The sequence below is a fragment of the Sciurus carolinensis genome, chromosome 2 (assembly GCF_902686445.1).
Source record: "Sciurus carolinensis chromosome 2, mSciCar1.2, whole genome shotgun sequence".
Lineage (NCBI taxonomy): Eukaryota > Metazoa > Chordata > Mammalia > Rodentia > Sciuridae > Sciurus > Sciurus carolinensis.
The window spans coordinates 89,508,690-89,523,962 of NC_062214.1; the positions used below are offsets into that span (position 1 = coordinate 89,508,690).

General features: G+C 36.8%; 1 protein-coding gene across 1 annotated transcript in view; it reads left to right on the plus strand.

Annotated features, from left to right (window-relative positions):
- The window catches only part of Dpp8 (dipeptidyl peptidase 8), a 56,437-nt gene extending 46,428 nt beyond the window's left edge, over positions 1–10,009 (plus strand). Inside the window, 4 exon segments of the mRNA XM_047539699.1 lie at positions 464–616; positions 2,123–2,265; positions 2,950–3,061; positions 5,820–10,009. Coding sequence (XP_047395655.1) covers positions 464–616; positions 2,123–2,265; positions 2,950–3,061; positions 5,820–5,942 — 531 coding nt within the window. The 3' untranslated portion in view covers positions 5,943–10,009.
- Positions 10,010–15,273: the final 5,264 nt, after the last annotated feature.

Sequence of the window (15,273 nt, forward strand, 5' to 3'; positions counted from 1 at the left end):
TGCTGACCTCTTAGCAGACAACAGAACAAATGTAAATGGGAAATACCCAAAAGCAAGTGCAGTAATTTAGAGTTTTTTAACCAAGTGATAACTAAACTCTAGGACAGCCTAACAACAGAAGCTATAGACACCTATCTCCAAATAGATTTTGAAAAAAAAAAAAAAAAAAAAAAAAATTGAGGATGGGAAATAGAATTTCCGTTGTTAATGAATTCTAATATGGAAAAAAAATGTTTTAGTAAAAAAGTTAATTCCTGGACTGGGGTTGTGGCTCAGTGGCAGAGCACTTACCTAGCATTTGTGAAACACTGGGTTTGATTCTAAGCACCACATATAAATAAATAAAATAAAGGTCCATTGACAACTAAATATATATATATTTTTTTAATTTATTAGTTTAAAAGCACTCATAGTGAGATTTTTATGCATCAGAATCAGTGAAATACTCTCCCTTTTTTGACAGGGTCAAATAGAAATTGATGATCAAGTGGAAGGACTCCAATATCTAGCTTCTCAATATGATTTCATTGACTTAGATCGTGTGGGCATCCACGGTTGGTCTTACGGAGGATACCTCTCCCTGATGGCATTAATGCAGAGATCAGATATCTTCAGGGTAAGTAATTTCCTATTGTACTCATTTTTTAAATAAGGGTACTTTGTAATAAAGGTTCTTTATAAATTGAAGGTATGTGAAATTGCTTATTTTCTGAAGATTTAGAGTTATCAGTATGATGAAATGTTATGGTTTGTGTATTAAATGGCCATGTGAAATCTGTATCACAGTTATTAGCATGATTTATTTAGATAATTACCAACCTAATGGCGAGTTTTTGGTTCTTTGTAGACATATACCAAAAATTATAGGCACTCATGATTAGTAAAATACACACATACATATTGGATTGTAATTGCTTGTTTAATTGTTAGACTATAAGTTCTGACAACAAGGAACTCTTTGCTTTCTATACACAACTATATCTTCAGCTGCCAGGCATAATGCTTGGCATGTAGTAGGCCCTTCATAAATTGTCAAACACCAGCCCTTGGTTCAATTCCCAGCATCAGGGGGGAAAAAAAAAACCTCTGTTAAATGAGTGAATCATGAATTATTAAATATGTAATTGCTCACAATTCTGTAAACAAACTCTTTAAAAATACCAGAGAAAATACATAAAGATGAACATAGTTAAGAGAATAGGAATTAAAAGTAGCATTTTTCCGGCTGGGGTTGTGACTCAGTGGTAGATTGTTTGCCTAGCATGTGTGAGGCACTGGGTTCAATTCTCAGCACTGCATTTAAATAAATAAAGATCCATCAACAACTGGAAAAAAAAAAAAAAGATGAATGACCTTTAACAAAAAAAGTAGCATTTTTCTTTTTTTAAATATTTCGATAACATGATTTTATTTTATAATGAAAAGGTTTTTTGTTTCGTTTTTGTGGTTCTGGCAATTGAACTCAGGGGCACTCTATCAGTGGACTACATCTTTAACCCTTTTATTTTGAGACAGCATCTTGCTAAATTGCCCAAGCTGACCTTGAATTTGCAGTCCTCCTGCCTCAGCCTCACAAATAGCTGGGATTATAGTGGCATGTGCCACTGTACCTGACTGAAAGTAATTAGAATATTTGAATATAGAACCATGTGTAAGAGCCTTAAAATGAGGCACATTTTTAGTCCTTAAATAGAGTTCATTCATTGTTTTAAATTGTGTACTACGAAAGAGTTTTTTTTGGGGGGGACTGCTTTTCCTACACAAAGTTAACAATTCTCATGCATTTTTTTCCCCCAGTCATAGGAATGAGTTTATGCTGAGGTACTTGTAAGCTTTAGTTCAGTCTCCCCTCATGATAAAGGAACCTATAGTTTTATTTCAGCTAGCCCAGGTTAAGGGTTTGGTGTGGGCATGCCTATGGAACATGAAACTTACTGACTCACGAAGTATCAAATTTGTGACCTTGGCAAGCTACTTCAATTATCTGAGTCTCCTGAGACCTGTATGCCTGATAGTGGAGTTAAAGCTTAAGGGTAATTTTAGCCTGTAAATTTGTAACTTTAAGTTCTTATAGCTAGCCACTCTTTTCTACACAGTTCACTGTCAGTGTTGTTTTATGCAGGTTGCTATTGCTGGGGCCCCAGTCACTCTGTGGATCTTCTACGATACAGGATACACAGAACGTTATATGGGTCACCCTGACCAGAATGAACAGGGCTATTACTTAGGATCTGTGGCCATGCAAGCAGAAAAGTTCCCCTCTGAGTAAGTTCAAGCCTTATAAAGTTTTAAATTTTAAATTGTTTTTGAAAAACTTACCTTTAATATTAATGAAAACTTCAAATACTAAAAACTAAGACTAATGTTTTATAGAACATTAGAATGGCATGGCTTTTGTGCAAAGCAAAATTAAAGACCAGTTCATATACTATATTTTCTGTTTTTAGGGGTTTTTTGTTTGTTTGTTTGTTTTGTTTTTCTTCTTTTGTTTTGTTTTTTTGTTGTTTTTGTTTTGTGGAGATTGAACTCAGGACCTCATGCACACTAGGCAAGTGCTCTACTGCTGAACTACACCTCACCCCTGTTTTGGGTTTGTTGTTGTTTTACAAGTTGTATTTGAAGCAGTTGTTTATGTTGAAAGAAGCTAAGTGCACAACTGTTTCAAGATGGGAAAGATCTGGTGTCTACTTGGATGTTTTATAAGTAGTTTTTCTAGAGACATGCTATAATTATTGATGTGTTCCAATAGTTGAATAAATTATAAACAGTTTTAAAAAATGTTTCTTTACATGTGGGATCTGGTTAGTATATTACAAATTTAATATTCAAAATATTGAATCCTTATTCTAACATTGTAGTATAAAGAAGTTAATGTTGACTGTGATTAGTTTAAAGGAAATAAATGGTTTCCTCTAAATACTTTTGTACCTAATATTTTTATTTCTCCAGACCAAATCGTTTACTGCTCTTACATGGGTTCTTGGATGAGAATGTCCATTTTGCACATACCAGTATATTACTGAGTTTTTTAGTGAGGGCTGGAAAACCATATGATTTACAGGTGAGTTATTCTGTATTTCCAAATTAAATACAATAGTCATTAGCAATTGGTTACTTTGAGATCTAATAAAATATGGAGTAAGGCCAAATTTTCAGCTGTGTTCACCTTTAAGAGAACTAAAGTAATAGGTATAGTTATTACTTGCTTCTGATTGGATCAAATTGACACTATTGAAGTTGGGCTAAAAAGCCTCTTGGATTGCATGACTTGTGTACATTTGTCTGCTTTCAGTTTATAAGCATGGAGTAGGTGTCCATTCACTGTCCTCCTTTACTTTGTTTTTCCCTTTTTGAAGAGTGAGGAGTTGCTACTTGATTTCCTATTGAAAAATGATTTTTAGACCCCAGTTACCTGGTGTTTTAATTTATTTTTATGTACGTTGTCATTGGTACAGAAACTAGCAAAGTTATCCTCAATTGCTCTCTTACTCAAAAAAAAGATTTTAAGAGAGGACTGGGGATATAGCTCAGTTGGTAGAGTGCTTGCCTCACAAGCAGAAGGCTCTGGGTTCAATCCCCAGCACTGTGAAAAAATAAAAATAAAAAAAGATTTTAAGAGAAGGTGTTCTTTCTTTTTAAAAATTTTTTTTTAGTTGTTGATGGCCCTTTATTTTAATAATTTATATGCGTTGCTCAGAATTGAACCCTCTAACATGCTTTCCAAGCATTCTACTACTAAGCTACAACCCCAGTCACATTCTTCCTTTATATTTCTTGAAAAAAAAAAAAAGATACACTCAGCTGGGTGTGGTGGCACACACTTGTAATCCCAGCTACTCAGGAGGTAAGAGCAGGTGGCCAGCCTCAGTAACTGAGACTCTGTCTCAAAATAAAAAATAAAAATTGGGCTTGGGAGATAGCTTAGTTGGTAGAGTGCTTGCCTTGCAAGCATAAGGCCCTGGGTTCGATCCCCAGCACTGCAAAAAAAAAAAATAATAAAAATAAAATAAAATAAAAAATTTAAAAAATTAAAATGGCTGGAGATACAGCTCATTGGAGTGCCCCTGGGTTCAATCCCAGTATGTATGTGTGTCGGGGGTTGGGGCGGGGTAGAATTATATGCTCACAAGAAATGAAAAACATTACTTTTTGTCTCTTTTATTTTTTATTTATTTATTTATTTATTTATTTTTTTTTTTTGTGGTACTGGGGATCGAACTCGGGGCCTTGTGCTTGCAAGGCAAGCACTCTACCAGCTGAGCTATCTCCCCAGCCCCTCTTTTTTATATTTAATTTGACATTTCTGTCAAGTTAAACTATGATATATTTATCTATAGCAATCGTTTTCCAGCTTTTTGGTCTCGGGACCATTTTATGTACCAAAAAACTTTATTTATGTGGGTTTTCTTTTTCAATATTTCTTGCCGGGTATGGTGGCACATGCCTGTTGTCCCAGCTGCTCAGGAGGCTGAGGCAGGAGGGTTGCTTGAGCCCACAAATTTAAGTCCAATCTAGGCAACATAGTTTTCCAAAATTTGAATTTTCCTTAAAAACTCAAATTCTGTCATTGGCAAACAAGTACTGTTAGTGTAGTCCTCAAAGTGACCACATTACTTCATTTATTTTTGAAAAATGTTTTCCAGATACCAAAGTCTGAATGATTATGTTGTCTGTCATTCTCTACCCCAAAAAAAAGGGGTGGGGGCAGGGAGTTCCACTTAAAAGCAACAGTTCAGCTTGCAACTTGGTTACACAGGTGCTTTCCCTTGAGACATCCTGTAGCACAAGTGCTTTATGTGTATTTCTCATTTCAGCATTACAGAGTATTAAAAGGCTTCTTCAGGGTTACAGTTTTATAAAATTCAAATTTTTACTGCTATTTAAGTGAAACTTGCACTTTTCTTTTTTACTACAAGTGTGTGGTGGTGAACATTATGACTTCTGGAACAATTTAATATTGCCTTGATTCATGCTAAGGCACCTGCAGTTTCATTCACAATTGCTTTTGTATCATCAGTGCTACACAGTAAAGGCAAATAATGTCTTTTATAGTTCTCAAAATAGTTTTGATCTTATGTATCCCTGAAGAGGCCAAGAACCCCTCAAAGTCTGCAGACCACACTTGTGTAATGAACTGTTGGTTTACAGGAAAATCCTTCATTAAACCTGATGGGTAGGTATATAGGAATTATAAGAAGAGGGACTTTTTTTTTTTTTTTGGTGGTACAAGAGATTGAACTCATGAGTGCTCTACCATTCAGCTACATGCCCAACCCTCTTTTTTTCTTTTGTTTTTTTTTTTTTTTTTGGGGGGGGGTGCTGGGGATCGAACCCAGGACCTTGTGCTTACAAGGCAAGCACTCTACCGACTGAGCTATCTCCCCAGCCCCCAACCCTCTTATTTTTTATTTTTAGACAGAGTCTTGCTAGGTTGACCAAGTTGACCTAAAGCTTATAATACTCCTGCCTATGTCTCCTAAATAGCTGGGTAATGTTACAGGATATACCACCTTGCCTCATGAGGTAGGGGCCTTAAAGTAGGATATATTATGTGATAGCTTGGAAAGGCTATGCTCCTTATTATTGATCCTGTTAAAAACCCCCAGAGAGGGACTGGGGCGGTGACTCAGCGGTAGAGCACTTGACTGGCATGTGTGGGACCCTGGGTTCGAGACTCAGCACCACATGTAAATACACCAATAAAATAAAGGCCTATCGACACCTGAAATTTAAAAAAAAAAAAAAAAAAAAACCCAGAGAGCTTTCAGAGGAGATGTGTTATTAATTTTCTTTTAATATTTTTACTTTTCGTTGTTAAGATCTATCCTCAGGAGAGACACAGCATAAGAGTTCCTGAATCTGGAGAACATTATGAACTGCATCTTTTGCACTACCTTCAAGAAAACCTTGGATCACGTATTGCTGCTCTGAAAGTGATATAATTTTGACCTGTGTAGAATTCTAGTATACACTGGCTATTTAACCAAATGAGGTTTAATCAATAGAGAACACAGAATTGATCATCACATTTTGTACCTGCCACATAACATCTACTTCCAAAAGTAAATTTGGTGCCATGCAGGCATCTACAACTTGTGGATAGTAATCTAATACCTTAACTGTACACACACAAATCGAATGATACATATGTCTAAGGGATCCAGCAATACCATGAGAAATACTGAAAGAAATAAGACAGTAGCATCACATATCCATACTACCCTATTTTCACTTTTAATAGCATTATAAATCTCATGGACTTAATTAGTGTATTTTTACAATATACTTCTGCATTTATTAAAATATGATATTAGTGAGCAATTTGGTTCAATTCCAGAATCTCTATTTACAGATTTGATAGCACTTAAATGTAATTGAATAGCTTATGCTTCATTGCTTGAGGTGTATCCAGCATGTTGTGAACTAATCACTATTAAACCTATGACTTAATCAGTCATTAATGCTTTTTCAGGATAACTTAGTGGCCTCCTAAAGATACTTATTTTGGCTTCTGACCAGTTTTTAGCCAATTTAAACTGTATCTAGTATAAATGGTTCTCTTTTTTTCTTTGATGACAAAGTAAGTTTTTCCTTTCACATAAAGACAAATAACTGTATATAGCATGGATTTAATTAGTCTTATGATGTTGATAATTACAGACAAGATTTTTAATCAGATGATTAGAGAACTTAAATATTTGCAGGCAAGTTTTTTTTTTTTTTCCTTCATTTAGGAAAAGAGAATGGTAACATTCCCTTGCATTCAGAAAATTTGGTGGTGCCAGTTTCCTTGTGATATTTCCCTATTAAAATATTTCAGAATTTTAGGGAGGTGGAAGGGAATCACAGTGGTGTGGGGAAAACCAGGGAGGGAAGGTGGCAAGGGTCTGCTTCAGAACTAAGCAGAAGTAGTTTAAACAAAAATACTCATGAAAAAAATTTGGAAAATGAAATTTAAACTACTAGAATATTAAGAAACCAGAATTAAGAAGTCACTCTCTTGCCAACATAGCTACAGACTAACATCATTCAGGGGAGGAAAAGTTCCTTAGAGTTACTTTTATATTTCAGGATTTTTTTGTTGTTGTTTTTGTTATTTTTCCTCTTAATTTTAGAATTCTTACAGATTTAAACTTTTATCTTTAAATTATTGAACATAATTTAGGTATTGTGAGCTTAAAATAAAAAGATTTCCAAACAGCCTCTTTACCATAAACAAACCCCTGGTAAGCCATAGCTCTTTGTTTCAGAGTTTAAAGCCTATAGGCCATGACATTTTGTGGGCTTAACCTTCACACTTGACTGAAGGGTGCTCATGAGCTATCAAGTACTGATTGAAATCTGCCCTTTTAGGGTCTTTGGGTACTATGGGTCTCGTTGAAACCAGAGTCAGGAAAGGCACCCATGAGTTTGACTCTTTTTAATCACAAACTTCAGTATATAAAAAGTCATTACTAGTACTTTTAAATCACTCCAAGAAAAATCTATTTCTTTCTCACCACTACAGATAGTATAGATTTATTCCACAGAATACAGTCCGCCTTAGTAAGGAACATGACTGCACCAGGGGTAGACTTCACTGAGTGCCAGGTGAGAGGTGGAGGAGACCCAGAAATGGCAGAGTGACCTGGTGGTTCTGTCCTTGGAGAAGGGGGATTGGGTTTTGCTAATTGTGTATTTATACTGTATAATAGATTCCATACTTTTCTTTATTATCTGTGTCTGTATTGATTTTCATGTTTGTGATGTTTTCTCATGCCAAGATTTGTTTATATTTTTTCAGTGTTAAATTAAATTGGTTCGGGTAACTTTTCTTCCCCAAGAAAGTATTTTCCCTCATGACTTAAGTATACATCTGACTGTTGAGGATGGTATTTTTTGGACTAGTTGACCTCCAAGGAATCTATCCTTTATGCAAAGTAGAAATGGTATAAAGTAGCTTTTAGACAGCTACTTATTTGAAACCTCTTATCCATTAAGGTTGTTTATTTAATATAGCATCTCTTGTTTTACCAAAACAAACAAACGTTCAAAAACCTCATATGTTCTTGAATTTAGGTGTTTTCCTTTTCCATTTTGCCTTTTTCCTTCCTATCACCAGGAATGTTCTTTATAAAAGCTCCCAGTCACTTAAATGCCATTCTACTTCTCTAGGGGAAGAAATTACCAGACTGAATTTGCTTTTTACAACCTGTATAGAAAACATCATAGTAATTGAAAAAGTCAGTAGGAATCATACTGTTTCTTTGTACCCTGACTATGGGTAATCATAGTGTAGAAAAGTAACAAAAAAGTAGTTTTGTAAGAGCTAAAAAGCACCAGGTTAAACACCAAACTAGGTTTTTGTATGATTGATAAATGAATAGCCATCACCCAATACAGTTGCTTAAACTTTGTAGAACAGTAGAACTCAAAAATCAAAGATTCATGTGGGGTGCTTACTAAAAGAAATACTGTCTACAACCTCACTCCTAAGAAATTTGTATCCATTGATTTGGGTAGAGATCAGGAATGTGCATTTCTATCAAGCTTTCTAGGTGATGCTAAATCAAATCACTTTGGACTACTTTAAGAAATGTCTCAAGGGGCTGAGAGTATAGCTCAGTGGTGGAGCACTTGCTTAACTGCTCAACACCCTGGGTTTGATCCCTACAGCTGGAAGAAAAAAAAAGAAGAAACTCTCTGTAAAGAATGGGATTGGATTAAGAAAATCATAGATAAATTTCTATACTTGACTGACTCATAAGAACATAAAAAACAATAGTCAAGAAAGCTGCTGTTGTGTGATAACTGTTGGTCCCTTTTCATTCTGTAAGTAGCAGAAGAAATTAACTTTGTATCCCCTTTGTCTAGAGATTCATTTTGGAATGAAGGTTTTTTCCTTTATGCCATTCATTCCTGGCTCTTATCCAAAGGCTCACACAAGAATATGACATAAAGCATGCATTACCTTTTAAAATAATGAAATATAGATAACAATGCTTGCTTTTTTTTTTCATGCTTGTTTTATTCCTTACAGAAGGTGGTATCCCACCTTTCTATAACATTGTTCTCTCTAGGTGGATGATTCCAGTAAGATTTCATTATTATAGAATCATAAGTTTTCAAGCTGGAATAAATCTTGGATTAATCTACTGTTCTCGCTTGTTAGAAGAGGAACCTACATACTACAGAGAGGAAGCCACACAGTTGGTATCCGGTTGGTACTAAATTCCATCCAGATGTCCTGCCTCATGGTAGTTAAATGATACATAGAAAAGGCAGATTTTTAAAGATTTATTTATTAATATGTTCCTATAAACATTTTAAAGGTAAACCACATAAAATGGTTAATTTTTTCATTCTAAGTAAATGCTAAGCATGCTTATTAATGAAGCAGTACTTCTAATTAGTGAATGAGATTCTGAAGTTAATTTAACTCATTACACTGAATGTGTCTTCCTTGGTGTAGTAGGGGATATGGTGATTGGGATATAGAGCAGAGCCCTTACTTAAACACAAAAGCCCATTTTACAGCAATCTGATAAAGAGACATGACTGTAAATTAAGATATGTAATGTGAGTGTCCTTTCCCTCCAGATATTAAGGAATAAGGAAACTTCTCTTACCCCAACCTTCCCAACCCTACCTATCCACCTTCCAGCCCAAAATACTGAGACATCTTAGTGCAAGGTGCTGAGCTCTAGGAAATTATTTCAGAAGACCCTCACAAAGAGAGAAAAAGTCTTATTTGTATGTTTGTTTTTAAATAACCCAAATGCAAATTTATGTTATATTCAGCAACATTGGAGTTCAGGTCTTTAATTTTAGAGCATAAAGTGCCTGCTGTTTTAAGCATTGACTTGTATAAAATGAATTGCATGTCTCACTCCAGTAAGTTTATGGGTTTTTTCATTTTCAGCAACATGGCTTTTAATCATGTAAAGTGAAACATTAGTTTTGTTGCATTTTATTACAGGTTCTTGGTTGCAATAAAGATGCTGCTGAAATTAATTGATTTAAATGTTCCTTCCCCCACCACACCCCACTTTCCCATTTGTACAGCCTGGCTTTGATTAGTCACAACTGTGGAGTGATGAACACTAATGAAGGAGGTCACAGGCACACAGAGGGGAAAGGAGGCTGCGGGTGAAGGATTACATGGGGGCTTAATGTAGACACTAGCCAGGGTGCATCCCAGCCTCTGGGAGTTGTGCAGAGAACCACTCATGGTTCTGACAGCCAGCAGCTCATGCTGCCAGGGTAGGTGGTGCTTGGAACCAGTGATTACCAATCCCCTTGAGCACCTGGGATTTCTTGGGAATGCCACTTGGGGTTGGTAGTGATTTCTACATGCTGTCAAGGAAATTTTGAGGGAATTCAGTGTGATACTTTTTTCAGATTTATTTGACAATTCTGGTTTTTTGGAGCTGAATTGGAGAAAGGGCAGGGAGCAGATGCACTCCTCTAAAATAAGTAAATTTGGATTTGTCTGAATCTTTCCCAAACAGACGCAATCTGAATTCTTTAACTTTCTGAAGTTGTATGTAATATATTGCATGAACAAATAGTGGTGTGTTATTCTAGAGAGATCTTTGGCTTTATCAGATTTACAAAGGGATAATGATCCAAAAAAAAAAGTTAAGAACTATGACTGTTTTGGGGTCTTAAACTTATATTTTGTGTATAAAAATTACTGGGAATAAATCTTCAAATAAGATAATGCTACAGATCAACATTTCCCAACCTTTTCACCTCGTGACACATACACAAAAAAATAATGTGCAACACTCTAGGATAAACTGAGGATAATGAGACTTCTTCAGCCTGAAGTTACTGACCAGGCCCACCCCGTCTCTACAGAGATTAGTATTAGCATACATATAATCCTTGTGTGGCACAATGGTTGAGAAATTTTTATAGATTACTGTAGTATCATTAATTCAGCCTGGATTTATTGCTAATCAGAAATCAACTTTCAGCCTAGCCACATGCATCTTGCATACTGATGGAGGATGTAGACTCCCAGTGCCTGTAGGCTGCATTGCTCACTCCATGGTCGTATCAAAGCAAGTGTGGCCTTATAGCCTCTTGACCTCCCTTTGGCCTGACCTCACCCACTCATGGATATGGAGAGGCAGTGATTGATCTCTTGGTGCTTTTGAGGGAAGCAGAATTAAAACACTGCCGTATGAGTGTCTCATAACCAGAGTATAGTTTTAGTTTGGTGAATTCCAGGACTTCAGTATTCATCAGCTATCCATGTATCTGTTTTCCTGGCCCTACCATTCTGGAAGATGTTTCAGCTCTGACACAGGTGCCAAGATCAAGTTTGCTGTGTGCTCCTTCCTGAGGGATGCTCTCTAAAATGTCTACTAGACTTGAGTTCTTTGGGATGGGGGCCATGTTGGGAATCGAACCAAAGGTCTCACACATATTAGGGAAGTGCTTTACCACTGAACCCAGCCTTGAGTTCTTGAAATACAAGTTTAGGAAAACAATTAGCCAGGACAGTTGTCCCTACTCATCTCAAGGAATCCCAGCACCACCATCTTCATAGGAAAAACACCCTGAAGAAGTGGCCTAGTTATTTTAACATCCTCCTCACAGGTGCAGTTCTTTGTAGGAAAGTCCTCTGACCGAGATAGTTCTGGAAACCACATAGCTCTTCTGTAAAATGAAGTGTCCATGTTGGCTTAGTTAATGAGCACGTGTATGGTTGCAGCTGCATTCTTAGGTGTGCATATGAAAACCACAGTCCATAGTGCACTTGGGTACTTAGAGATGTGTTGTCTTGCCAGTTCATTGCTCTTAATTGTCTGAGCTGTCCATTCCTCTTCCTTTCTGTTGCTGCTGTTCCCTCTCTGCCTCATGGTCTCATGCTAGATGACTACAATAGCTCTCTACTTAGCCTGAGTTGGGGATGAGAGTAGAGTTCCAGGGAACTTCAAAGAAGCACTTCACAACTTTCATTCAGCAAATTTTTAGCAATATACGTGTGTCAGTCCTGTGTTGGGCCATGAGAAAACAAAACTGAAGAGGACACAGACCTTGCTCTCAATGAGCTCTTAACACCAACTTTACCTCCCATCCCACTAAGCACACCCTGCAGGACAAAGACAAACTAGGTTTTTTTTGTTTTTGTTTTTGTTTTTTTGGTACTGGGGATTGAACCCAGGGGCACTGCTAGGATTACAGGTATATACCACTGCACCTGGCTAAGGCTAGTTCTTAACTCTCTTGCTCAACTCCTGGTGGTGCTCCTGTCCCTAATACAATCCAAGTTCTACCTGACATACAAGACCCTATATCAGCCAGGCAGGGTGCATTCACCTGTAGTCCCAGCTACTCAGGAGGCTGAGGCCAGAGAATCACTTGAACCGAGGGATTCAGGGACGCCTGAACCATCCTCACTTGCCTAATACCTCAATGCATACCTAGGCTTTTCTATCGAAAGCATGCAGATTTCCTCTTTCACTTGTATAACATGCTTTTAGTCAGAACCAGATTGCTCTTGCAACTTCTGCAGCACTTGTATGGGAATCATGCCTGAGAAGTGACTTGGGAACTGACCTCACCCTGGCCTCTGCGACTTGATAGTTTTATGGGCTTGGATATGTTTACATCATATTCTGACCCTTGGTGTTCTTAGATGGGAAATGGGAATACTAATAGAACCTTTCTTAATAGACTGTGGTACATATTAGATTACTAATACACAGAAAGCACTTGGTTCCTGGCACACAGTAAGAGAACTCAGAGATTATCTCGGATTTAGCATTTAATTTTGTACCATATTGTTTGCTACTGGCTTTGTTTCTCCAGTTATATTACAAACTCAATGTAGGCACTCTTAGGCTTGTTTCACTCTCACCAAAGAATAGTATAGAGTCAGATACTTAATCACTTATTAGATACTTGAATACCAAAAAATTTCCAAATATATTTGACCTCCATTTAGAGTTTTCTGACTGAGATTCTAAATTCCTAAGCACATCTACATGTCACTGTAAGAATGCAAAGAAGCTATTCAAGTTTTTTTAAACTGGCATTGATGATAAGATTAATAACTGATGTATAACATTTATACTCAATGAAAATGGTGCACAACTTTCCACAGGATTTTCTCCCTCTCCACCCTTCAATCTAACTATTGTTATAAATTCCATACTTCATCCCAGTTACAACATGGGAAAGTTTATTGAAACTCAGCAAATGGAGAAGGCCTTTGTCTCCTGTCCAGTAATAGTTCCAGTGAAGAATAAAATGAGCCAACCAGCTTCACAATGATAAAAGGCTCTTGTCCCCCTGTTCCACCACTGAGCTCCTTCTCCAGCCCTTTGCATTTTATTTTGAGACAGGATCTCATTAAGTCGCTCAGGCTGGCCTGGATCTGGAAATCTGCCTGCCTCAGCCTCTCAAGTAGCTGCAGTTATAGCCATGTGTGCTAGGCCCATCTTAAACTTATTTTTTTACTAACATCTATTAATTGTACATATGAATGGAGCTCAGAGTGATACTTCAAAACATGTATACATCATGTATTGATCACATCCAACCTCCACCAGAAGTGGAATAGTGGGATCATATAGTAGCTATGTTTAGTTTCTTTTTTTAGATGTTGATAGACCTTTATTTTATTCTTTTATTTTTATGTGGTGCTGAGGATCAAATCCAAATGACTCACACATGCCAAGCAAGTGCTCTACCACTGAGCCACAACCCTAGCCCCTATTTTTAGCTTCTTAAGGAACCTCCAACTGTTCCCCCTAATTGTTACACTAATTTACATTGCCATCAACAGTATGTGATATTTCCTTTTTCTCCACACCCTTGCCAGCAATTTTTTTTAATAATAGCCATTCTAACAAGTGACATCTCACTAGTTTTTTTTAATATTTTTATTTTATTTTTTATGTGGTGCTGGGGATTGAACCCAGTGTCTCACATGTGCTAGGCAAGTGTTCTACCACTAAGCCACAGCTCCAGCCCCCTCACTGTAGTTTTGATTTGCATTATTTTCATATCTTTGTTGGCATTTTGTTTTTTTGAGGGGGCAGTTCTGGAGATTGAATTTGGGCATACTGTACCACTCCTTTTTATTTTTGAGTCAGGGTCTTGCTAAATTGTTGAGGCTGGCCTTGAACTTGCAATCCTCCTGTCTCAGCCTCCTGAGTCTCTGGCCTGGACCACTGTGCCCAGCTGGTATTTCTTCTTTTGAGAAGAGTCTTATTCAGGTCATTTGCTAATTTTTTTTTTCCCCCAGTGCTGGGGATTGAACCCAGGGCCCTGAGCTTGCAAGGCAAGCACTCTACCAACTGAGCTATCTCCCCGGCCCTATTTGCTTATTTTTACTTGGATTACTCAGGTTTTTGTTGTCATTTAGTTTTTTGAGTTCCTTAGATATTCTTAATATTGAGCTTTCGTCCAATGAATACTTGGCAAATGTTTTCTCCCATTTTGTAAGTTGTTTCTTCACTCTTTCCTTTACTGTGCAGAAGCATTTTAGTTTGATGTAATCCTATTTGTCTATTTTTGCTTTTGTTTCTGGTGCTTTTTGGGTCATATCCAGAAGTTATTACCTATACCAATATCTTGAACTGCTTCTCCCAGTTTTTCCTCTAGCAGTTTCATAATTTCAAATCTTAGTTTTTGGCCTTTGATTCATTTTGAATTGGTTTTTATACAGGGTAAAAGAGATCAGAATTCAGTCCTCTGCATGTGGATATCCATTTTTCCCAGCACCATTTATTGAAGAGACTGTACTTTCTCCAATGTATGTTTTTGGTGCCTGTGCCAAGAATCAATTCACTGTAGATATCTAGGTTTATTTCTGGGAACTCTGTTCCTATTCCCACACATACAAAAAAACTATTAACCAAAATCCCTGATGAACATGAGTTCTGAACAAATTCTGAACAAAATACTAGCAAACAGAATCCAACAACACATCAAAAAGATCATTCACCATTATCAAGTTGGATTTATTACAGGGATGCAAGGATAGTTCATACACAAATCAATAAATATTACATTGCATCAACAGAATGAAGGATCAAAATCATATGATCATCTCCATAGTTGCAGAAAAATATATTTGATAAAATCTTACGTTCCTTCATGGCAAAATCCCTGAACAAATTATGTATACAAAGATCACACCTCAGCATGACAACCCCACAGGCAATATCACTGAATGGGAAGAAGCTGAGAGCATTTCCTGTAAGATCCGGAGCAAGACAAGGGTGTCCCCTCTGACTACTCTAATTCAACATAGTACTAGAAGTTTTAGCC